At 66.0% G+C, this 22,997-nt stretch overlaps 1 protein-coding gene and 1 long non-coding RNA gene across 2 annotated transcripts; both read left to right on the top strand.

Annotated features, from left to right (window-relative positions):
• LOC116781615 lies at nt 1-2,223 on the top strand. The gene is made up of 2 exons (XR_004354914.1): nt 1-39; nt 1,895-2,223. It is a non-coding gene; the product is annotated as an uncharacterized LOC116781615 (long non-coding RNA).
• Nucleotides 2,224-10,891: 8,668 nt separating this feature from the next.
• Nucleotides 10,892-22,993, top strand: LOC116781614 (neuroblast differentiation-associated protein AHNAK-like; the record flags this gene model as incomplete). Its single annotated transcript, XM_032677273.1, has 7 exons — nt 10,892-10,976; nt 15,513-15,606; nt 15,710-15,863; nt 17,267-17,454; nt 18,179-19,729; nt 20,687-20,713; nt 21,785-22,993. Coding segments are annotated over exons 3-7 (3,129 nt in total), but the record flags the coding sequence as incomplete, so codon positions are not given.
• Nucleotides 22,994-22,997: the final 4 nt, after the last annotated feature.

Here is a 22,997-nt window from a genome sequence, read left to right as displayed (position 1 = left end):
GGGGTCTGGCTCTTCCGGGGGCAGGAGCTGGCCTTTACTGTGAGTGACACCCCAAAAACATCCCAAAATATCCCCAAAACCCCTCCTCTGGCTCTTCTGGGGGCAGGAGCTGGCCTTTACTGTGAGTGACACCCCAAAAACATCCCAAATCCACCCCAAAATATCCCCCAATCCCTCCTCTGGCTCTTCTGGGGGCAGGAGCCTCCTTTACTGTGAGTGACACCCCCAAATATCCCAAATTCACCCCAAAATATCCCCCAATCCCTCCTCTGGCTCTTCCGGGGGCAGGAGCTGGCCTTTACTGTGAGTGACACCCCCAAAAACATCCCAAAATATCCCAAAAACCCCTCCTCTGGCTCTTCCGGGGGCAGGAGCTGGCCTTTACTGTGAGTGACACCCCCAAAAACATCCCAAATCCACCCCAAAATATCCCAAATCCGTCCTCTGGCTCTTCCGGGGGCAGGAGCCTCCTTTACTGTGAGTGACACCCCAAAAACATCCCAAAATATCCCAAAATATCCCAAAATATCCCAAAATATTCCCCAATCCCTCCTCTGGCTCTTCTGGGGGCAGGAGCTGGCCTTTACTGTGAGTGACACCCCAAAAACATCCCAAATCCACCCCAAAATATCCCCAAATCCCTCCTCTGGCTCTTCCGGGGGCAGGAGCCTCCTTTACTGTGAGTGACACCCCCAAATATCCCAAATTCACCCCAAAATATCCCCCAATCCCTCCTCTGGCTCTTCTGGGGGCAGGAGCCTCCTTTACTGTGAGTGACACCCCCAAATATCCCAAATTCACCCCAAAATATCCCCCAATCCCTCCTCTGGCTCTTCCGGGGGCAGGAGCTGGCCTTTACTGTGAGTGACACCCCCAAAAACATCCCAAAATATCCCAAAAACCCCTCCTCTGGCTCTTCCGGGGGCAGGAGCTGGCCTTTACTGTGAGTGACACCCCAAAAACATCCCAAATCCACCCCAAAATATCCCCCAATCCCTCCTCTGGCTCTTCCGGGGGCAGGAGCCTCCTTTACTGTGAGTGACACCCCCAAAAACATCCCAAATCCACCCCAAAATATCCCAGAATATCCCCCAGTCCCTCCTCTGGCTCTTCCTGAGGCAGGAACCTCCTTTACTGTGAGTGACACCCCAAAATATCCCAAATCCACCCCAAAACCCCCTAACCCCCCCCCAAAAACCCCTCCCTCCCCTCCCAGATATTCCCAAGCCCCAAACTCCGGCTGAAGCCCCGAACAAACCCCCTAAAACTCCCTGGAAATGCTCCAAAACTCCCCCAAATCCTCGAAGCCTCCCAATAAAAACACAACCCCCCCCAAAAAAAACCCCCTGTAACCTTCCCAATTCCCATGATATCAGCTCCTTTTGGGCTAATTCCCAGTTTTTCCATGTTTTTCCCAGCTGTGCCCGGACTGGCAGGTGGATTACGAGTCCTACACCTGCTGGAAACCCCCCTGAAACCCCCCAAATTCCCCCAAAATCCCTCTCTAACGTCCCAATCCTTGGAATATCAGCTCCTTTTGGGCTAATTCCCAGTTTTCCCTTGTTTTTCCCAGCTGTGCCCGGACTGGCAGGTGGATTACGAGTCCTACACCTGCTGGAAACCCCCCTGAGACCCCCCAAATTCCCCTCCCAATTCCCCAAAAATCCCTCTACAACCCCCCAGTTCCCAGGATATCGGCTCCTTTTGGGCTAATTCCCAGTTTTCCCATGTTTTTTCCCAGCTGTGCCTGGACTGGCAGGTGGATTACGAGTCCTACACCTGCTGGAAACCCCCCTGAAACCCCCCAAATTCCCCCAAAATCCCTCTCTAACATCCCAATCCTTGGAATATCAGCTCCTTTTGGCTAATTCCCAGTTTTCCATGTTTTTCCCAGCTGTGCCCGGACTGGCAGGTGGATTACGAGTCCTACACCTGGCGCAAGCTGGATCCCGACAGCGCCGAGTGCCGGACCCTGGTCCAGGAATATTTCCTGTGGGAAGGGGAATTCCGGCACGTGGGAAAACCCTTCAACCAGGGCAAGATCTTCAAGTGATCCCGACGGGATCCCGGGGGGGAGGGGGGATCCCTGGGGGGGGGGGGTTTCCCGGGATTGATCCCAGGGGGAATCCCGGGCTCCTTCCGGGCTGAGCCGGGGCCGTTCCCGGCGCTCCCGTGTTCCCCGTTATCCTCCTGATCCATAAAAAACCTTCAACCAGGGCGAGAGCTCGGAGCGATCCGGGAATTTTGGGGGTCCTGGGGAGGCGGGGGGGGGTTTGGAGGGTCCTGGGATATTCCAGAGGGATTTGGGGGCATCCGGGATGATCCGGAATCGGCGCCGCTGGTGATTCCCGTGGTCCTCCTGATCCGTAAAATCTCCAAGGGCAGGGCAAGAGCTCGGAGCGATCCGGGAATTCCTGGGGGTCCCGAGGTGATCCAAGGGGTTCCCAGGATGTTCCAGGGTGATCCAGAACATCCTCCCTGTTATCCCCCAATTCCCAAAATCTCCAACCAGGGCAAGAGCTCGGAGCGAGCCGGGAATTCTGGGGATCCCAGGATGATCCAGGGAATCCCAGGACGTCCCAGATTGATCCAGGCTCCCCCCCATTATCCCCCAAATCCATGAAAACCTTCAGCCAGCTTGGAACGCTCTGGGAATTTCGGGGGGGTTTGGGGGTTCCCAAGTTGTTCTGGGGGCTCCCGGGGTGTTCCAGGCTCCCCATTATCCCCCAAATCCATGAAAACCTTCGGAGTGGGGCGAGAGCTCCGAGCAACCCGGGAATTTTTGGGGAGGGGGGGGTGGTCCTGGGGTTTTTTGGGGGGTTCTGGGCTCCCCCTTTCCCGCCCAATCCCTAAATCCCGAAGCAGCTCCAGCACCGCGGGGGGGGGGGGGGTTGGATCAGCCCGGAATTCCTCCTGGATGTGGCCAAAAACGGGGGGAAAACCCCCCTAAAATCTCTCCCCCCCCTGCCCCGGGGTGGGGCCGTGCTCGGGGGGGGGGCAGGGGGGGCACCCCCGGGTGACTCAGGGGGTGACTCAGAGCCCCGAGAGCCACCAAGGGCCACCAACCCCCCCCCGGGCACCGCCCCCAACGGGGGGGGCTGTGACCAATGGGGGGGGCCCAGAGAGGTTTGGGGGGGGCTGTGACCAATGGGGGGGTTGTGACCAATGGGGGGGTCCCAGAGAGGTTTGGGGGGGGCTGTGCCCTATTGGGGGTCCTGGAGCAGTTTGGGGGGACTGTGACCAATGGGGGGGTCCCAGAGAGGTTTGGGGGGGGCTGTGCCCTACTGGGGGGTCCTGGAGCAATTTGGGGGGACTGTGACCAATGGGGGGGGTCTCAGAGAGGTTGGGGGGGGGCTGTGACCAATGGGGGGGTCCTGGAGCAGTTTGGGGGGGCTGTGACCAATGGAGGGGGGACTGTGACCAATGAGGGGGTCCCAGAGAGGTTTGGGGGGGGCTGTGCCCCATGGGAGGGGCTGTGCCCGGTGTGGGGGTTCTCAGAGAGGTTGGGGGGGTCCCAGAGAGGTTTGGGGGGGGCTGTGCCCTATTGGGGGGTCCTGGAGCAGTTTGGGGGGGCTGTGACCAATGGGGGGGCCCAGAGAGGTTTGGGGGGGGCTGTGCCCTATTGGGGGGTCCTGGAGCAGTTTGGGGGGACTGTGACCAATGGGGGATTCCAGAGCGGTTTGGGGGGGGCTGTGCCCTATTGGGGGGGATCTCTGCCCCAGAGTGTTTGGGGGGGGGGGCTGCTCCATGTGGGGGTCCCAGAGCCCCCGGTAGGGCTCGGTCTGGGGGGGGGGGGGGGGTGTTCATTTGGGGGGGGCAGGGCAGGAAACGTGAGTCACCTCCCGCATCCTGCGGGGGGGCCCCGCGGGAGGGGGGGCACCGATTGGGGGGGGCACCGCCCACCCCAGGGGGTCCCCAAATAAGGGGGGGGGGCGGAGAAGCAACCCCCCCTCCCCCCACATTTGGGGAGGGGGGGGCTGAGATTTGATTTGGGGGGAGGGGGGTGTTAATCCCAGTTTAAACCAGTACCGGCCCCCGCCGCGCTGGTTCCTCCCCCCCCCTCCCCACCCCAACTTCCTTCCTGGGGTGTGGGGGGGGGGAGTTTCGGGTTGGGGGGGCCCAGGGGTTCCCCCTCCCCCCCCCCGGGGAGGTGCCGCCAGATGTGGGGACACGTGGGCGGGGCTGGCGCGGCCCAACCCCCCCCCCCCCCCCCGGCCACATCTGGATCCAGTTTGGCTCCGGCTCCGCGGCCGCGCCCGAGTGAGTCACCGGGGCCCAACCCCCCCCCCGCCCGGAATGGGCCCCCCCGGGGCAGGGACGGCCCCCCCCGAACCGCCGGGGCTGGGACAGAGACCCCCAAACCCCGGACTGGGCCCCCCCTCTCCAGTTAACGACCCCTCCCCGAGCCCCCCCGGTGCTAGCCCCCCCCCCCCCCCAAAATGGAACCCTCCAGGGCAGGGAGGGGTCCCCCCAGCTTGGGCTCCCCCCCCTTATCGGCCCCCCCAACCCCCCCCAGTGCTGCTCCCCCCCCCCCAGTGTTGCCCCCCCCCGGAATAAGCCCCTTCCCCAAACCCCCCATTGCCCCCCCCCCCCCACTTGGGCTCCCCCGGAGCAGGGACAGAGCCCCCGCCCCCCCCCCCAGCATCGACCCCCCCCCGAACCCCCCCAGTGCCCCCCCCCCCCAACACCCCAGAGCGGCCCTTTGGCCCCCCCGCTGTGCCCCCCCCTCCCCAGTCTGTTCCCCCCCGGGCCCCCCCATGTCCCCCCCGTGCCCTCTATGTCGTGTCCCCTCCCCGTGCCCCCCCCGTGTCCCCCCCGGTGCCCCCCCCGTGCCCCCCCCCCCCCTCTGGGCCCCTCAGCCGCCCCCGTCCCGGTGCCAAATTCCTCCGTGTTTACGGCCCGCGGGGCCGCGGGGGAGGCGCGGGGGGGGCCCAGGGGGGGACACGAGGGGACAGGGGGGACACGGCGGGACAGGGAGGGGCCGGGGGGGGCACCTGGCACTGCCGGAGGGGGGGCACGGGGCAGCGCCGGGCCCCGCTGAGGGGCTGGAGGGGCCGGAGAGGGGCAGAGAGTGGGGACGGGGGGGGGACAGGGGGGACATCGGGGACAGGGGGACATTGGGGACGTTGGGGACACGGGGACGGGTGTGGGGCAGCCACAGGTGTGGGGCAGCCCGCGAATTCCATGGGGCAGCTCGGGAATTCCATGGGGCAAGCCCAGGAATTGCGGGGTGAAGCGGGTACTGCCACGGGGCAGGTGAGAGGGGACACCGGGACAGGGGGGGACATGGGGACACCGGGACTGGGGACCCCGGGACACGTGTGGGGCAGCCGGGTGATTCCAGGGGGCAGCCGGGTGATTCCAGGGGGCAGTTGGGGAATTCCGGGGTGAACTGGGCACCGCTGCCACGGGGCAGCGAGTGGGGACACGGGGACAGGGGGACACGGGGACAGGGGGACACCGGGCACAGGGGTGGTGCCGCCAGGTGATTCCATGGGGCATCCAGGTGATTCCATGGGGCAGACAGGGCATTCCATGGGGCAGACAGGGCATTCCACGCTGAGCTGGGCACCGGCACGAGGCAGGAGAGACACGGGGACACCGGGACAGGGGGACATTGGGACAGGGGGACACCGGGCACAGGGGCGGGGCAGCCAGGGCATTCCATAGGGCAGCCAGGGAATTCCAGGGGGCAAACAGGGAATTCCAGGGGGCAGCCAGGGCATTCCAGGGTGACCTGGGCCACCCCCACCACGAACTGGGCACCGCCACGGGGCAGCGAGTGGGGACAGGGGGACACCGGGACGGGGACAGCGGGACAGGGGGACACGGGGCACGGGGGTGGTGCTGCTGCCAGGTGATTCCAAGGTGCATCCGGGTGATTCCAAAGGTGCATCCAGAGGATTCCCAGGCGCTGCCAGGCCGTGCCCCGGTGAACTGGGCACCACCAGGGCGCTGCCGGCGCTGCCGCGGCGCCTCCGGGCCGTGCCAAGGCGTTCCCAGGCGATGCCACGGGGGGGTGGGGACCCACCCAGGTGCCACCAGGAGCCACCAAAGTACCACCGGGTGCCACCGGGCAGCGACGGGATGAATTGGGCCCCACCCAGGTGCCACCAGGTGCCACCAAAGTGCCACTGGGCAGTGCCACGGCGAGCCGGGTCCCTCCCGGGTGCCGCCAGGGTGCCACACCAGGCAGTGGCACGGTAAGTTGGGCCCCACCCAGGTGCCACCGGCTGCCAACGCGGGGGCCGCCAAGTGCCACCGGGGTGCCACCCGGCAGTGCCGCGGGGAGCCGGGGCCCTCCCAGGTGCCACCACGGTGCCACCAACCGCCGCCACCCCGCTGGTGCCCGTCCCCGTCCCTGTGGATCCCCGTCCCCCGTCCCGCCCCGCGCGGCTCTCGAGGAATCCCGGGCACCCGCGGGGGCAGGAATTCGGGGGGTGCCCCCCCCCCGCGGCCCCCCAGAACCCCCCCCTGACCCCCCCCCAGCCCACGTGGCCCCCTGGCACAGCTCCCCTCACCCGCCGCGGCCACGCCGGTGGCATCGGGCCAGCGCGGAATCCCAAACATCCCGAATCCCAAACATCCCCCTCCTCCCTGCGCCGGGAAGGGGGAAGGGGGGGCCGCTCCCCTCCACCCCCCACCCCTCCCACCCCGCTCCGGCCGATTTTGGGGGGTCCCTCGCCCCCCACCCCACGCCCCGGGGGGGGGGGGTCCCACGAGCGGTGCCGAGCCCGGCGCGGCCCCTCCAGCGGTGCCGCCACATCTGGGGGTCGTGCCGGGGGCTGGATCGGATCCCTGCGGATCCCGCGGGATCGGACCCTTCGGGGGGGGGGGGGTCACCGCACCCTCCGGGACCGCGGGGACCTCCCGGGGTGGGGTGGGGGTGTCCCCTGGTTCCCCCCCCCCTCCGCCTCCGTCCTGGGGCGGGGTGGGGGCGGGGAGGGATGAGCCACGGCTCCGGAATGTGCCGGAATGTGGCAAAGGCCCCGATCCCGGATCCCGCCGGGATCGGCCGGAACCGCCCGGGATCGGCCCCGGGATCGGCCCCCGGGGGTGACCCCGAGGGGTCCCGGTGGCACCGGGATCGAGCCCCGGCGAGGGCCGGGCTGGGAATGCCGGGGGGGGGGGGGATAAAAATAACCGGGAATGGGAACGGGAGAGGCCGCGGGAGAAGGGGGGGAGGACGCGGGGGGGTCCCACAGGTGGGGGGTCCCACAGGTGGGGGGTCCCACAGGTGGGGGGCAGAGGGATCCGAGGGGGGGGTCGTTTAGGGGGGATTTTAGGGGTTCAAGGGTGGGAAAAGTCTTGGATTGTGGGGAGAAGGATCTCTCGGACCAGTATGAACTGGGCCAAACTGGGAGCAGCTCTGGAGGGTCTGGGGGGCACCAAGTTGAAGGTGATCCAGGGAGGAACATCCTGAACCTGGAGGAACCACCTGAGGGGGTTCAGGGGTGGGGAAGGTCCTGAACCAGAGCAGGAACCACCTCCTGGCCCAGCATGAACTGGGCCAAACTGGGAGCAGCTCTGGAGGGAGCTGCTGGGCCTGGTGGGTCCCACAGGGACCTGGAGCTGGTGGGGGACGTGGAGAGGGTGGGGGGGGTCAACAGGGAGGGGTCTCGGGGGGGTTCAAGGGTGGGAAAAGTCCTGCACTGGGACCCTCCCATCCCAGTATGAACTGGGCCAAACTGGGAGCAGCAATGGAGGGTCTGGGGGGGCCGGGGGGGCCCTGCAGCGACCAGGGACCAGCTGGGGATGGTGAGAGGGTGGAGGGATCATCCAGGGGGGATCATCCAGGGGGGATCTCGGGGGGGGTTGAGGTGGGCAAGGCCCTGCACAGGGGCAAGAAGGACCTCCCGGCCCAGTATGAACTGGGCCAAACTGGGCAGCAGCTGTGGGGGGTCTGGAGGGGGCCGGGGAGCACCAGGGGGACCAGGAGCTCATGGGGCACCTCAAGAGGGTGGAGGAGGTGCCTGGGAGGGTCCTGGGGGTCTCGGGGGGCTTGAGGGGGGGGGAAGGTCCCGCACTGGGAGGAGGAACCCAACAGACCAGTGTGAACTGGGCCAAACTGGGAAGAAATTCTGGAGGCGCTGGGGGTGCTGGTGGGTCCCAGTGAAGAGAGGTTGGGGGTGTGGGGGGAGAAACCCCCCCGGATCCCTCCACCTCCGAGGCCGGGGCAGGTCCCAGCCTTCCCAGTATCCCCAGTGCTCTCCCAGTATCCCCAGTGCTCTCCCAGTACCCCCAGTGCTTGCTGCAGGGGGCACTGGGGGAGGGGGGGACCCCCTGACTGTCACCGTGGGGGACCCCCTGCAGGGGGGGTGGGGTGACATCTCCACCCTCGGGGGGTCCAGGAGATGCTGGGTTGGGGTCCTGGGGGTGGGGAGGATTTTGGGGGGTCCCACCCCCCTCTCTTGGGCTGGGGGGGGGGGGTCAGGAGTCACCTGGGGGGGGCATTTAGGGGGTGGTCCCAAGGGGGGGTGGTCGGGGGGGAATTAGGATGAGGGGGTGGCTTTGGGGGGGGTTGGGTGCTATCTCTTGAGGGGAGTTTTGGGGTTTCCCCTTGAGGGGTCTGGGGGTGACCTTGAGGGAGGTCCTGGGGGGTTCTGGGGGGTCCTGGGGGGTCCTGGGGGGGTCTTGGTGTTGCCCAAAGGGAGGGGGGGTCTGGGAGGTCCCTCGGGGGGGGTCTGTTTTGGGGGGGAGGAACTGGGGTCACCTCTGGGGGGCTTTAGGGGTTACCCTGGGGGGGTCCCTGAAGGGGGGGGGGTCTGGGGGTGTCTCGGGGGGGGCTCAGGGTTACCTGAGGTGGGTGGGGTTCACCTCGGGGGCGGGGCTTATTTGGGAGGGGAGTTTGGGGTGACCTGGGGGGGTCGCGGTTACCTGGGGAGGGGGCGGAGCTTGGGATTCACCTGGAGGGGGGGCGGGGTTACCGGGAAGGGGGGATTTGGGGAGGGGATTTGGGGGGGGGAGGGTCTTGGGGTGTATCTGGGGGAGGGGTGACCTGGAGGGGGGAGGGGTTTACCTCGATGGGGGGGGGGTAACCGCGAGGGCGGAGGGGGGATCCGGGTCCGGGGAGGGGAGGGTCTCCGGGGGGACCCTCGAAGTGGAGCCCCGACGGACACCGGGACCGGGATTGGGAACGGGATCGGATCGGCACCGGGATTGGATCGGGTCGGGACCAGGACCGCGATTGGATCGCGACAGGAGCAGGATCGGACGAGGACCGGGGTCAGGACCGGGATTGGATCGGGACCGGGATCGGGACCGGGACCGGGACCGGGACCGGGATCGGGTCGGAGTCGAGGTCGAGACCAGGACCAGAAGCAGGACCAGGAACAGGACCGGGACTGGAATTTGATCGGGATCAGGACCAGGACAGGAACTGGATCGGGACCGGGACCGAGATGAGACTTGGATCGGGAATGGGATCGGATCAGGACCAAAACTGGATCGGGATAGGAATTGGATCGGATCGGGGGCGGGAGCGGGAGCAGGAGCAGGACTGGGACAGAAATTGGATCGGGCCCAGGACCGGGAGCGGGTCGGGATCGGTCCCGGTGCCGGTCCCGGCTCGGGCCGGGCTCTGTCCCGGTCCGGGCTCCGCGATCCCGATCCCGATCCCGCTCCCGCTCCCGCTCCCTGCGCGGGGCTGGGCCGCTCCCTGGGCTGTCCCGGGGCCGATCCCTGTCCCGGGGCCGGGCCGGGCCGGTCCCTCCCCGCCGGGGCGGGGGAGGCTCCGCCGCCGTACAAGAGCCGGGACCCGCCCGGGCGCGGCCACTCGCCGCGATCCCGCCGCGCACGGACCCGCCGGGGCCGCTCCGGGACCACCGGGATCGGGACCCGCCGCCAGGAATCCGGCACCGGCCATGGCCCGGGCCGGGAGCTGAGCCCGCTGCCCGCAGGTACCGACCGGGAACGCGCCGGGAAACGGGAACGCGCCGGGAAACGGGAACGCGCCACGACGGGAACGGCGGCTCCGGGCGGGGCGGGGGGGGTGCCCCGGGAGCGTCCCGGGGAGCTCCGGGGGTCCCGGGACTGCAGCGAGGGGGGTCCCGGGACTGTCCCGGGGGTGCAGAGGGGGTGTCCCGGGAGTGTCCCGGGAGTGTCCCGGGGGGGCTCTGGTGGTCCCGGGACTCTCCGGGAGTTCAGGGGGGTGTTGGGGAAGTATCCCGAGGGGTCTCGGGGGGCTCCGGTAGCCCCAAGAGTGCAGGGGGGGTGTCTCCCGGTGGTCCCGGGGGTGTCGCGGGGGGCTCCGGTAGCCCCGGGGGTGTATCCCGGTGGTCCCGAGCCTGTTGTGGGGGTGCAGGGGGGGGTGTCCCGTGACTGTCCCGGGGGGCTCCGCTGCTCCCGGGGGTGCAGGGGGGGTGTCCTGGGGGGCTCCGGGAGCCCCAGGAACTCCACGGGGCGGTGTCGGGGGGGCCCACGCGTGTCCCGTGATTGTCCGAGGGGAGCTCCGGGACTCCCGGGTGTGTAGGGGCGGAGGGTCTCGGGGGGGTCTCGTGGGTCTCCCACGGGGCGGGGTGGGGGGGGTCCCACGCGTGTCCCGGGGGTGCGGGGGGGGTCCCGGGGGTCCCGGGACGTCCTGGCCGCGCTCAGGGCGTGGCTCCCCCCTCCCCCCCCCCCTCCGACCGCGCCCGGGGAGTCCCCGCTGGGGGCGGGGCCACGGAGATCCCCCCTCCCCCCCCCTCCCGTGCCCATCCCCGCCCCGTCCGGGTTCGGGGGACCCCCGGGGGGGTCCCGGTGCCGTGGGTAGGGGGGGTTGCGGGGCGGGGGGGGGGATCCCCGGGATCCCACGAGGGCGCGGCCGCGCGTAGGCGATCGGTTAATGAAGGTTCAGTTAATTAACGTTCATCAGGGCCGGTTTCAGCGCGGGGGTGGGAAGGGCCCGGCACAGGAGGGAGGGGGGGGCGGTTAATTTTGGGGTTCGCTCGATCTCCCCCAACCCACTCAAAGGCTGTTTGGACGCGTCGATGGGGGAGGTGGGATTTAGGGGGGCTCGGGGGAGGGGGGCCCAGGTGCCCCCCCCGCGCACCCGCTGCGGTTTTTGGGGTGCGGTCGCACCCACGCGCCACTTCCCTCCCCTCCCCCCTCTTCCTGGGGGAACCCCCCCCCCCATTTCGGGGGGCTCAGCGAGGCCCCACCCACCTGAGAGAGGCCCCCCCCTCCCCTGAAAAGCACCGCGGGACCCCCAAATCCAACCCCACCCTGAGCGGGGGGGTCGGAGGGGGGGGGGGGCCCAGCGCTGCTTCTGAGCGCCCCCCACCCCCCTCCGAAGATTTTGGGGTGCACGCGGCAGCTCCGGGGGCACAGCGGGGACCCCCCTCGTCCGGTTTTGGGGGTGGGGGTGGGGTGAAGGGGCCGCAATCCCGCCCACTCCCCCCCCCCCCCTCCCAAAATGCCCCGACGCCACCGCGTGTGGCCGCGGGCAGCGTCCGGGCAGGACCCGGTGGAACCGGTCCGGGAGCCGCGGTGGCGGCGGCGGGATCCTCCCGGATCCCCGGGATCCTCGACGCCCGCGGGACTCTCGCCCCAGCCGGTTCAACCGGTACCGGCCGCGGGGGCCCCGCCCGGCCGCCACCGCCGCCGCCGCCGCCGCCTCGCACCCGCCGTTCGCTCCCCTTTTTGGTTTTTTATGAATTTTTTGGGGGTTTTTTGTTGGTTTGGTTTTTTTTTTTTCCTTCTCTCCCCCACTTTTTTTCCTCCCTCCCTTTCCCCGGTTTTCCCTCGTTCCGTCCCCATTTTGGGGATGGTTTTCCGCGGTTGGCGGCAGCTCCTGGAGGGTTTTCCTGGGAGGATCCCGGGCCGTGCGTCACCGGCCGTCACCGGCCCGGGCTGCTCGCGGCCCCCGGAGCGGCCCCTGCCCCGCCCGAGCCCCCAAATTTGGGGGTCCAACCCGTCCCGAACATCCCCACGTTTGGGGGTCCAACATCCCCCAGACATCCCCACATTTGGGAGTCCCGTGCCCCCCAAACTTGGGCGTCCGACTCGTCCCAGACATGCCCACATTTGGGGATCCAACGCCTTCCAAATCTGGGGGTCCAACCCATCCCAGACATCCTCACATTTGGGGGTCCAATCCCACCCAAATTTGGGGGTCCAGTCCCCTCCAGACACCCCCAGATTTGGGATTCTGCCCCCCTTCCCCCATCCCGGGGTCTTGCCCCTCGCTGGGGGGGTTGGGGGTTCGCTGCTGGTGGCTGTGAAGGATTTTGGGGACACCCCCCCCCCCCAGTTTTGGGGGTCCGATGCCCCCCCCGGGGGATGTTGATGGTTCCCGGCGTGGTGTCAGTTGGGGGAGGGGAAGGGGGGAGGAGGATGAGGAGGGTCCTGGGGGGTCCCTGGGAGGTGACACCGCGAGGGCGATGCTGTGACAGCGACACCGCGGGGGGGGCGCTGCGGGGAGGGGTCTTTGGGGTCTGGAGATGGGGATGAGGAGGGTGGGGGTGACACCGTGGGGGTGACACCGTGGGGGTGACACCGTGGGGGTCCTCAGTGAGCGGCGAGGATGATGAGGGCGCTGTAGGAGGAAGGGGGGTCGCGGAGGTTCTGGCCGCTCCCCCCCCCCCCCCTCCGCCGCAGCCGCCGGGCCGGTTTTTGGGTGATTAAGGACCTGTGGCCTCAGCAAATCGTCCCTTTGTGGCCCCGGAGCCGCCGGGATCGGCCGCGGCTGCACAAACACCCGGCCGGGAGCGGGGATCTGGGCTGGGGGGGGGCTCACGGGGGGTGGGGGTTCGCCCTAAACAGCACCCGGGGGTGGGGGTCCCAACACTGTCCCCCTGTCCCCTAAACAGCGTCCAGGGCTGGGAGGGGTCCCCAAACAGCACCCGGGGGTGGGGAGGGCCCCAAAAGAGCACCCAGGGGTGTGGGGGGATCCCAACACCATCCCCACGCCCCACCAGTGCCCCCCAAACAGCACCCAGGGTGGGAGGGGGTCCCACCACCGTCCCCGTGTCCCCCCCCCAAAGAGCACTCAGGGGTGTGTGTGGGGGGTCCCTCTGTCAGCTCTGACCCCCCCAGCGTTGTCCCAAACAGCCCCCAGGAGTGGGGGGGGGAGGGGGTCCCTAAACAGCCCCCAGGGGTATTGGGGGGTGGGTGTGGGGGGGTAGGAGTGGGCGTGGGGGAGGGTCCCGCCGCCGCCCCTGTCGCGATGTCAGCGCCCGTTCTGGGGGTGTTCGGGGGGTGTTCGGCTCTTTTTTTTTCGGGTGCCGGGGGGGGGACCCCGGGAGGTGCCACGGCCGCGGGTGGCATCTCCCTCCCGCTGCGGCTTTTTGGGGACACGGGGGGGGGGGGGAAAACTAAAAATACAGGGCAGGGGCAGCACGTGGTTCACCCCAAAAATAGCCGCGGGCGGTTGTGGCGGGGGGGGGGGGGGAACGACGGGGGTGGCACCGCCGAGGGGACACGCGAAGGTGTCCCCTGTGCCCGGGGGGGGGGGTGTGAAACGAGCCCCTCCCCCTCCCGAGGACACCCCGGGCTGTGGTGGGGGTGGGGAGGGGGCGAAACCCTTGGAAAACCCTTGGAAAACCCTTGGGAAACCCTTGGGAAACCCTTGGAAAACTCCTGGAAGAGCCGCTCCTCGCCCCTTTCGCGGCGCGGGGGAAGCGCCCGCGGGGCCCGAGCGCGGCCGCGGCCGCTCCCTGAGCTCGGGGCGGGTCTGAGTCACCCCCCCCTCGGGCCCCCCCCTTCCCCCTCCTCCCCGGGGCTCCCCCCCCCCCCCCGGAGCCCCCGCCCAGCCCTGAGTCACAAACCTGTTCGGCCGCCGCCGAGAGGAGCCTTCCAGAGGCTTCCGCGGCCGGATCGGGCCCCTCTGGAGACACCCACGGGGGTGGGGGGAGGCGGGATGGGACCCCCCCTCATCCCCAAGGTCAGATCGGGCTGCCCCCCCCCCTTCACCCAAAACCCTCCCCCCCCCCGAGACCACCCAGTGTCACCCGGAGCTTCCCAGAGGGTGGAGGTGCCACCACCCCCCTCCCCCCTCCAGCTGGGGTGTCTGGAGACCCCCCCGGGACCACCCCCCACCTCCTGGAACTCCATTGGGGGGGGAGATGCCACCACCCCCCCCGGGCAGCCCCTGGCAGAGCTTGGGGACCCCCTCGGTGACAGCCAGAGGGTCTCTTTATGGCCACTGTCCCCCCAGCCCCTGCTGGCACTTGGGGACCCCCGTGGTGACACTCAGGGGGTCCCTCTGCCCCCAGGACCTGCCCATCCCCGGGTTGTCCCTCCTCGTGTCCCCCCCCCCTCACTGGACAGGGTCCCCTGTCACCTCCTCGGCACCGGGGACACCTCGGTGGCTCCGTGGCCACCAGGACCCCTGGGGTGGCAATTCCACACCCCCACCCCCACCCCAGCTTGGGGGTCTCTGGTGGGGGTCGGTGTAGGGGGGGCAGCTCCTCCCGGGGGTGGGACCCCCCCAAATCTCCCTCTGAACTCCGTGAGGGTCCCCTCCCCTCGATCTGGCACCACCCCCCCCCACCGTGGTGTCCCAACATCCAGGGGGTTAAAAAACCAGGAACCCCCTGGAGAATGATCCCCCCACCCCCCCCGGGGGGTCCTCAGGCTCCCCAAATTGGGGGGGGGGGACAGGGGCTCCATCCCCAGGGACCTTCCCGGTCCTCCCGGTGTTGTCCCCCCCCCGGACCCTCGGCTGGGGGGGTTGGGGACTGGGTGGCCCCCAGGGGTCCCATCCCACCTTTCCCGGTTTGTGGAGCTGGAAAAGGCCCCCTGGGTGGTTTGGGGGTTGTTTGGGGGCGGGGAAACAACAACCACCCTCCGCCCCCCCCTTCCCAAAATTCCCCCCCCCCCCAAATCCCCTTCGGGGCTGGTGGGAATGGGACAATCTGGGAGGTGGTTTTGGGGGGTCCAGGCGAGGCCTGGGCGGTGACGGCTCCACCCCCAAACCAGCTGGAGATCCCAAACCTCTCCCGAAATTCCCGGTGGGGTTGAGGAACGGGGACTGGAACGAGGTGGGTTGTCCCGGTGACCTCCTGGGGCAGGGCCTGTCCCACATTCCCAAATCCCGGATCCGCAAGGATCGGGCTCATCCCTCCCTTTCCCTTTGTGACTGCGACGGGAGGAGGGTTTCATCCTGATTTCTGTCTCATCCCAGCCTGAAATTCCCTAAAAAACGGAGAAATCCCCTCAAAACATCCGTGGGTGCCCGAGGAGTTGACCCTGGGGGGGGTTCAGCGCCCGAGGTGACGCAGGTGACAGGGGACAGGTGACATTCCAACACCAGCCCCGCTCCGTCCTTCCCACCCAGCCCAGCCCTGGAATTCCTTTAATTCCCCCAAAACAGCGGAAACGTGGATTCCCGGGCAGGGAAAGCTGCTCCTGGGGCCGAGCTGGCCCAGAAGGACCTTCAGGGCAGGGGGACGAGGGGACAGCGAGTCCTTGTCCCCGGAGCTCGCGGAGCCGGATCCGTCCCATCCAGAGGTTCTGAGGGAAGGAAGAGGGATCTGGGGGGGGAGAGATGGAGCTTCACTGACCCCCCCCCCCCCCCCCGCTGTCCCCTCCAGGCTGGGAAGGTGACACAGGAACCGCCGCGAGGTCCGACGGGCGAGGGCAGAGGATTCCTGGGGCGGATCCGGGCGGGACCTTCCTCCCGACAAGGTCAGTGGGGCCGCCCGGGGCTCTCCCTCCTCCTCCTCCTCCTCCTCCCTGACCCCTCCGGGGTGTCCCTGCCCCTCACCCCCCTCCCCGATCCCGGCTGCAGATGGAGAAGGAGGAGGAGACGCGGGAGATCCTGCTGCCCAACTGGCAGGGCAGCGGCTCCCACGGCATCACCATCGACCAGACCGACGACGGCGTCTTCGTCAAGCGCGTCCAGCAGAACTCCCCCGCCGCCCGCATGGGCGTCGTCAAGGAAGGTGGGGCCTGGGAAGGGGGTCTGGGGGGGACAAACTGAGGGGTTCGGGGCTGTTTGGGTGCAGGGGCTCCTCCCCAAGGTTTTTTTTGGGGGGAAAAAGGGGGTCTTTGGGGCTGTTGATCCATCCTGGTGGCACCTCGGGTGCTTCTTCCTCCGCCCTCCTGGGTGATGACCCCACAGTCACTCCTACTGGGGACAGGGGGCTCCTCCCTGAGGGTTTTTTGGGGGAAAAACAGGGACTTTGGGGCTGTTTGATCCATCCTGGTGGCACAGGGTCTCCTCTCCGAGGGTATTTTGGGGGGAAAAACGGGGGCTTTGGGGCTGTTTGATCCCTCCCGGTGGGACCTGACGGGTTGGTCAGGATGGGTGTCATCAAGGAGGGTGGGGTCTGGAGGGGGTGTCTGGGGGGGACAAATTGAGGGGTTTGGGGGTGTTTGATCCCTCCTGGTGGTGCAGGGGCTCCTCCCCAAGGGTTTTTTGGGGGAAAAAGGGGGTCTTTGGGGTTGTTGATCCATCCTGGTGGCACCTCAGGTGCTTCTTCCTCCGCCCTCCTGGGTGATGACCCCACAATCACTCCTAGTGGGGACAGGGGGCTCCTCCCTGAGGGGTTTTTGGGGTTAAAAATGGGGTCTTTGGGGTTGTTGATCCATCCTGGTGGCACCTTGGGTGGTTCCTCCTCCACCCTCGTGGGCGATGACCCCACGACCACTCCTGGTGGGGACGAGGGGGCTCCTCCCTCCCTCTCCCCCACCAAAATCTCTCCCCCACCAAAATCTCTCCCCCCTCTGCTCAGCCCCATCCCCACAGGGTGGGCACCGGGATGGTGGCACCGTGCCAGGGGAGTTCTGGGGAGGGAAAAAACGGGATATTTTGGGGCTGTTTATCCATCCTGGTGGCACCTCAGGTGCTTCCTCCTCCACCCTCATGGGCGGTGACCCCACAGTCACTCCCGGTGGAGTCGTGGGGGCTCCTCCTTGAGGGTTTTGGGTGTAAAAACCAGGTTTTTGGGGCTGTTTGGTCCATCCTGGGGTTCCTCCCTGAGGGTTTTGGGTGTAAAAACCAGGATCTTTGGGGCTCTTTGGTCCATCCTGGGGTTCCTCCCTGAGGGTTTTGGGTGTAAAAACCAGGTCTTTGGGGCTCTTTGGTCCATCCTGGTGGCACCTGGGGTGCTTCCTCCTCCACCCTCATGGGCGATGACCCCACGACCACCCCCGGTGGGGACGAGGGGGCTCCTCCCTGTGGGTTTTAGGGGAAAACCAGGATCTTTGGGGCTGTTTATCCATCCTGGTGGCACCTTGGGTGGTTCCTCCTCCGCCCTCCTGGGCACTGACCCCACGGCCACCCCCGGTGGGGACGAGGGGGCTCCTCCCTCCCTCTCCCCCCCTGACCCGCCCGCGCCCGCAGGGGATCAGATCGTGAGTGCCACCGTCTACTTCGACAACCTGCAGTCGGGGGAGGTGGCGCAGCTGCTGCAGACCATGGGCCACCACACCGTGGGACTGCGGCTGCAGCGCCGCGGCGACCGCTCCCCCCTGCCCGGCCAGCCCTGGGCGCACGACGTGTTCGCCGCCGGCAGCCCCGAGGTCGTGCTGGTGAGTGCCGGGCGCTGGGGACGGTGGTGGTTGTGGTGGTGGTTGTGGTGGTGGTTGTGGTGGTGGTTGTGGTGGTGGTTGTGGTGGTGGTTTTGGGGGGAAGGAAGGCGGTGGAGATGACGATCCGGGTTTGTCTTGCTTCCAGAGTGGAGATGATGAGGAGTACAGGAGGTTTTACACCACCGAGATCAGGCGCTGGGGATAGTGGTGGTGGTTGTGGGGTGAAGGAAGGTGGTGGAGGTGTTGATCCGGGGTTGTCTTGCTTCCAGAGTGGAGATGACGAGGAGTACAGGAGGTTTTACACCACCGAGATCAGGCGTTGGGGGGAGGAGGGCGGTGGGGACGGTGGTGGTGGTTGTGGTGGTTGTGGGGGGAAGGAAGGCAGTGGAGATGACGATCTGGGGTTGTCTTGCTTCCAGAGTGGAGAGGATGAGGAGTACAGGAGGTTTTACACCACCGAGATCAGGTGCTGGGGAGGAGGGCGCTGGGGATAGTGGTGGTGGTTGTGGGGGGAAGGAAGGTGGTGGAGATGACGATCCGGGGTCGTCTCCGTTCCAGAGTGGAGATGACGAGGAGTACAGGAGGATTTACACCACCAAGATCAGGCGCCGGGGGGAGGAGGGCGGTGGGGACGGTAGTGGCTGGTGGCTGTGGTGGTGGTTGTGGTGGTTGTGGGGGGAAGGAAGGCGGTGGAGATGCTGATCCGGTGTCGTCTCGGTTGCAGAGCGGAGATGACGAGGAGTACAGGAGGATTTACACCACCAAGATCAAGCCCCGGCTGAAGTCGGAGGAAGGGGCGGACGCCGAGGGCGGGGGGACGCAGAGCAGGACCATCACGGTCACCAGGAAGGTCACGGCCTACACCGTGGACGTCAGCCGGCACGGCGGCGCCGGCGACCTCAGCGCCGCGGGCACCGACCTCGACATCCGAGTCCCGAGCCCGGGAATCGCCCTCGGCGCCGACGGAGAGCCCGGGAAAATCCGGCTGCCAACGGGAGAGCTGAGGACTCAGCCAGAGAGCCAAATTCCTGGTGGAGAAACTGGAAAAGCCTTCCCGCCGGAGACGTCGATGGGCTGGAAAGGCTCTGTCGCGTTTCCAGGGTCACCCAGGGTTGAAACCAATGGACAGATGGGAGAGCTGGAGATGGGATTCCACGTCAAGGGGCCCAGGGTGGACGGGAAAGGACAAGCCCCGTGTCTCCAGGGAGAGGTCGACGGGTCTCCGCCGCCCGTGGACGTGGGGAAGATCAAGATTCCTGCTTTAAAAATCCCCAAATTTGGGTTCCAGGCCGGCAGTGGTGAAGCTCCAGCCCCCCCGGCGGGCGCCGACATGGACATCACCTGCTCACCTGTCCAGGTGTCACCCCCCTCAGCCACAGCCGGGAAGGTCCCCTCCCCTCAACTGGGAGTCCCCGGCGTCGGCATCGACGGCCCTGGCATGGAGCTCACGGCTCCCGGCGCCGACGGCACCAAGGGGAAGGTCAAGATCCCGCACATGACCTGCCCCAAATTCACCGCCCTGGACTCGCGGGGGGACGGCCCCGCCCTGGAAATCGGGGTCCCCAAGGGCGAGGCGGCCGTCGAAGGAGGGTGGAAAGGCCCCGCCTTCAAGAAGGTGGAGACGCCCCAAATCTCCCTCTCCGACGTGAACTTGAGCCTGAAGGGCCCCCAGGCCAAGGGGGACCTGGGGGGGGTCACCGTCCCCAAGGTGGGGGGGGACCTCCCGGGACTCGGCCCCAAGGGGCTCCAGGTGGACGTGAAGGCGCCCGAGGTGGAATTCGGGGGTCGCGTGAAGGGCCCCAACGTGGACGTCGGCGCCAAGGGGCTGAAGGGAGAGGTGGACGTTTCCATCCCGGCCGTGGGCGGCGAGTTCAAAGGGCCCCAACTGGAGCTTAAAGGCCCCGCGGGGAAGACGCCGGAGCTGCACGTCCAGACCCCCCAGATCTCGGTGCCCGACGTCGACCTGAACCTCAAAGGTCCCGGAGTGAAAGGAAATCTGGACGTTTCCAAACTGGAAGGGGAGCTGAAAGCCCCCGGACTCGACATCAAAGGCCCCAGAGTTGACGTTGGGAGCCCAGACCTGGACGTCCAAGGTCCTGAGGGCAAACTGAAGTTCCCCAAGCTGAAAATGCCCAAATTTGGGGTGAAGGGAGAGACCCCCAACGTCGAGGTGACTCTTCCCAAGGGGGAAGTGGACATTTCTGGCCCCAAAGTGGACATTTCTGGCCCCAAGGTTGACCTGAAGGGCCCCAAGGTGGACATTTGTGGCCCCAAGGTGGATGTTGATGTCCCAAGCGTGGGCATAAAGGGCCCCAAAGTGGACATCGAGGCCCCTGATGTGGACATTCACGGCCCAGAGGGGAAGTTCAAGATGCCCAAGTTCAAGATGCCCAAGTTTGGGATGCCCGGGGTCAAGGTAGAGGGCCCCGAGGTGGATGTGACCCTGCCCAAGGGGGATGTCGATGTTTCCCTGCCCAGGGTGGAGATGCCAAGCGTGGACATCCAGGGGCCCGAAGGCAAAGTGAAGGTGCCCGAGATGCACATCAAGGCCCCCAAGGTCTCCATGCCCGACGTCGACCTGAACCTCAACGGTGCCAAGGTGAGGGGCGACCTCGACGCCTCCGTCCCCGCTTTGGAGGGGCCCCAACTGGAGCTCAAAGGCCCCAAAGTTGACGTTGGGAGCCCAGACCTGGACATCCAAGGTCCCGAGGGCAAACTGAAGTTCCCCAAGCTGAAAATGCCCAAATTTGGGGTGAAGGGAGAGGCCCCCGAGGTCGAGGTGGCCCTTCCAAAGGGCAAAGTGGACGTTTCCTGCCCCGGTGTCGACGTGCCGAGCGTGGACATCCACGGGCCCGAGGGGAAGCTGAAGGGCCCCAAGGTGAAGGTGCCCGAGATGAGCATCAAGACCCCCCAGATCTCGATGCCCGACATCGACCTGAACCTCAAAGGTCCCAAAGTGAAGGGAGACCTGGATGTTTCCGCCCCCAAACTGGAAGGGGAGCTGAAAGCCCCCGGACTCGACATCAAAGGCCCCAAAGTCGACGTTGAAGTGCCCGACCTGGACGTCCAAGGTCCTGAGGGCAAACTGAAGTTCCCCAAGCTGAAAATGCCCAAATTTGGGGTGAAGGGAGAGACCCCCAACGTCGAGGTGACTCTTCCCAAGGGCGAGGTGGACATTTCTGGCCCCAAAGTGGACATTTCCACCCCCAAAATGGACATTTCTGGCCCCAAGGTGGACGTCGATGTCCCGGGCGTGGACATCGAAGGGCCAGAAGTGAAAGGAAAAGGTCTCAAGTTCAAAATACCCGAACTGAACGTTCAGACCCCAAAACTGTCCATGCCAGACGTGGATCTGGGGTTGAAGGTCCCAAAACTGAAGGGGGACGTGGCAATTTCTGGCCCAAAGATCTCCGGAGATCTGAAGGGCCCCAAAGTAGACGTGGAGGGTCCCAAGGTGGACGTGAAAGGCCCCAAAATAGACGTGAAAGGTCCCAAGGTGGATGTGGAAGTTCCCAGGATGGACGTGGAAGGTCCCAAAGTGGATGTTGAGATGCCCGAGGTGGACTTGGAATGCCCGGAAGGGAAGATAAAAGGCCCCAAATTTAAGATGCCGAAACTGAACATTAAGTCGCCCAAAATCTCGGTGCCGGACGTGGATTTGAACCTGAAGGGCCACAAAGTGAGGGGAGAGATGGACGTTTCCCTCCCGAAGGTAGAAGGTGAGGTCAAGGGGCCCAAAATCGACGTGGAGATCCCGGACGCCAACCTGGAGGGTCCGGAGGCCAAGCTGAAGATGCCCAAAATGAAACTGCCCCATTTCCACGTGTCTGGCCCCAAATTGGAGGGAGCCGAGGTCGATGTGAACCTACCCAAAGCAGAGCTGGAGGTGTCTGGGCCAGAAGTGGACGTCGAGGGGCCGGAGGTGGACGTGGGAGGTGCAGAAGGCAAATGGAAAGGTCCCAAATTCCGGATGCCGAAGCTGAACATCAAAACACCCAAAATCTCGATGCCGGACGTGGATTTGAACCTGAAGGGCCCCAAAGTGAAAGGAGAGGTGGATGTGGCAGCTCCCAAGGTCGAAGGGGACTGGAAAGGGCCAGAAATGGAGGTGAAGGGGCCGAAGGTGGATGTTGAGGTGCCCAACCTGGACGTGGAGGGTCCAGAGGGGAAGGTGAAGGGCCCCAAGTTCAAGATGCCCGAGATGCACATCAAGGCCCAAAAAATCTCCTTGCCCGACGTGGACATCAACCTGAAGGGCCCCAAGGTGAAAGGAGACGTGGATGTGTCAATGCCAAAGCTGGAAGGTGACCTGAAGGGCCCTGAACTGGACATCAAGGGCCCCAAAGTTGACATCGAGGCCCCTGACGTGGACATTCACGGCCCAGAGGGGAAGTTCAAGATGCCCAAGTTCAAGATGCCCAAGTTTGGGATGCCTGGGGTCAAGGCTGAAGGCCCCGAGGTGGACATGGCCCTGCCGACAGGAAACCTGGATGTGTCCGGTCCCAAGGTGGACATTGAAGGTCCAGAGGTGGACATTGAAGGTCCTGAAGGAAAACTGAAGGGCCCCAAGTTCAAGATGCCCGAGATGAACATCAAGGCCCCCAAAATCTCAATGCCCGACATCGACCTGAACCTGAAGGGCCCCAAAGTGAAGGGGGGGGTCGATGTCTCTGTTCCCAAGCTGGAAGGTGACCTGAAGGGCCCTGAACTGGACATCAAGGGCCCCAAGGTGGACATCGAGGCCCCTGACGTGGACATTCACGGCCCAGAGGGGAAGTTCAAGATGCCCAAGTTCAAGATGCCCAAGTTTGGGATGCCCGGGGTCAAGGCTGAAGGCCCCGAGGTGGACGTGACCCTGCCGACAGGAAACCTGGATGTGTCCGGTCCCAAAGTGGACATTGAAGGTCCAGAGGTGGACGTTGAGCTGCCCGAGGGGAAGGTGAAGGGCCCCAAGTTCAAGATGCCTGAGATGCATTTTAAGACCCCCAAGATCTCGATGCCTGATGTCGACTTCAACCTGAAGGGCCCCAAAGTCAAAGGTGATCTTGATGTGTCTGTCCCCAAAGTTGAAGGTGACCTGAAGGGCCCAGACATCGACATCAAGGGCCCCAAAGTCGATGTTGACCTTCCTGATGTTGAGCTGGAAGGACCCGAAGGAAAACTGAAGGGCCCCAAGTTCAAGATGCCCGAGATGAACATCAAGGCCCCCAAAATCTCCATGCCTGACGTTGACTTCAACTTGAAGGGCCCCAAGATCAAGGGAGATGTTGATGTGTCAGTGCCAAAGCTGGAGGGTGACCTGAAGGGCCCTGAACTGGACATCAAGGGCCCCAAGGTGGACATTGAGGCTCCTGATGTGGACATTCACGGCCCAGAGGGGAAGTTCAAGATGCCCAAGTTCAAGATGCCCAAGTTTGGGATGCCCGGGGTCAAGGCTGAAGGCCCCGAGGTGGATGTGACCCTGCCGACAGGAAACCTGGATGTGTCCGGTCCCAAGGTGGACATTGAAGGTCCAGAGGTGGACGTTGAGCTGCCCGAGGGGA

Source organism: Chiroxiphia lanceolata, unplaced genomic scaffold (assembly GCF_009829145.1).
Source record: "Chiroxiphia lanceolata isolate bChiLan1 unplaced genomic scaffold, bChiLan1.pri scaffold_110_arrow_ctg1, whole genome shotgun sequence".
In the NCBI taxonomy this organism is placed as follows: domain Eukaryota; kingdom Metazoa; phylum Chordata; class Aves; order Passeriformes; family Pipridae; genus Chiroxiphia; species Chiroxiphia lanceolata.
This window is presented reverse-complemented; position numbering and strand designations above follow the sequence as displayed.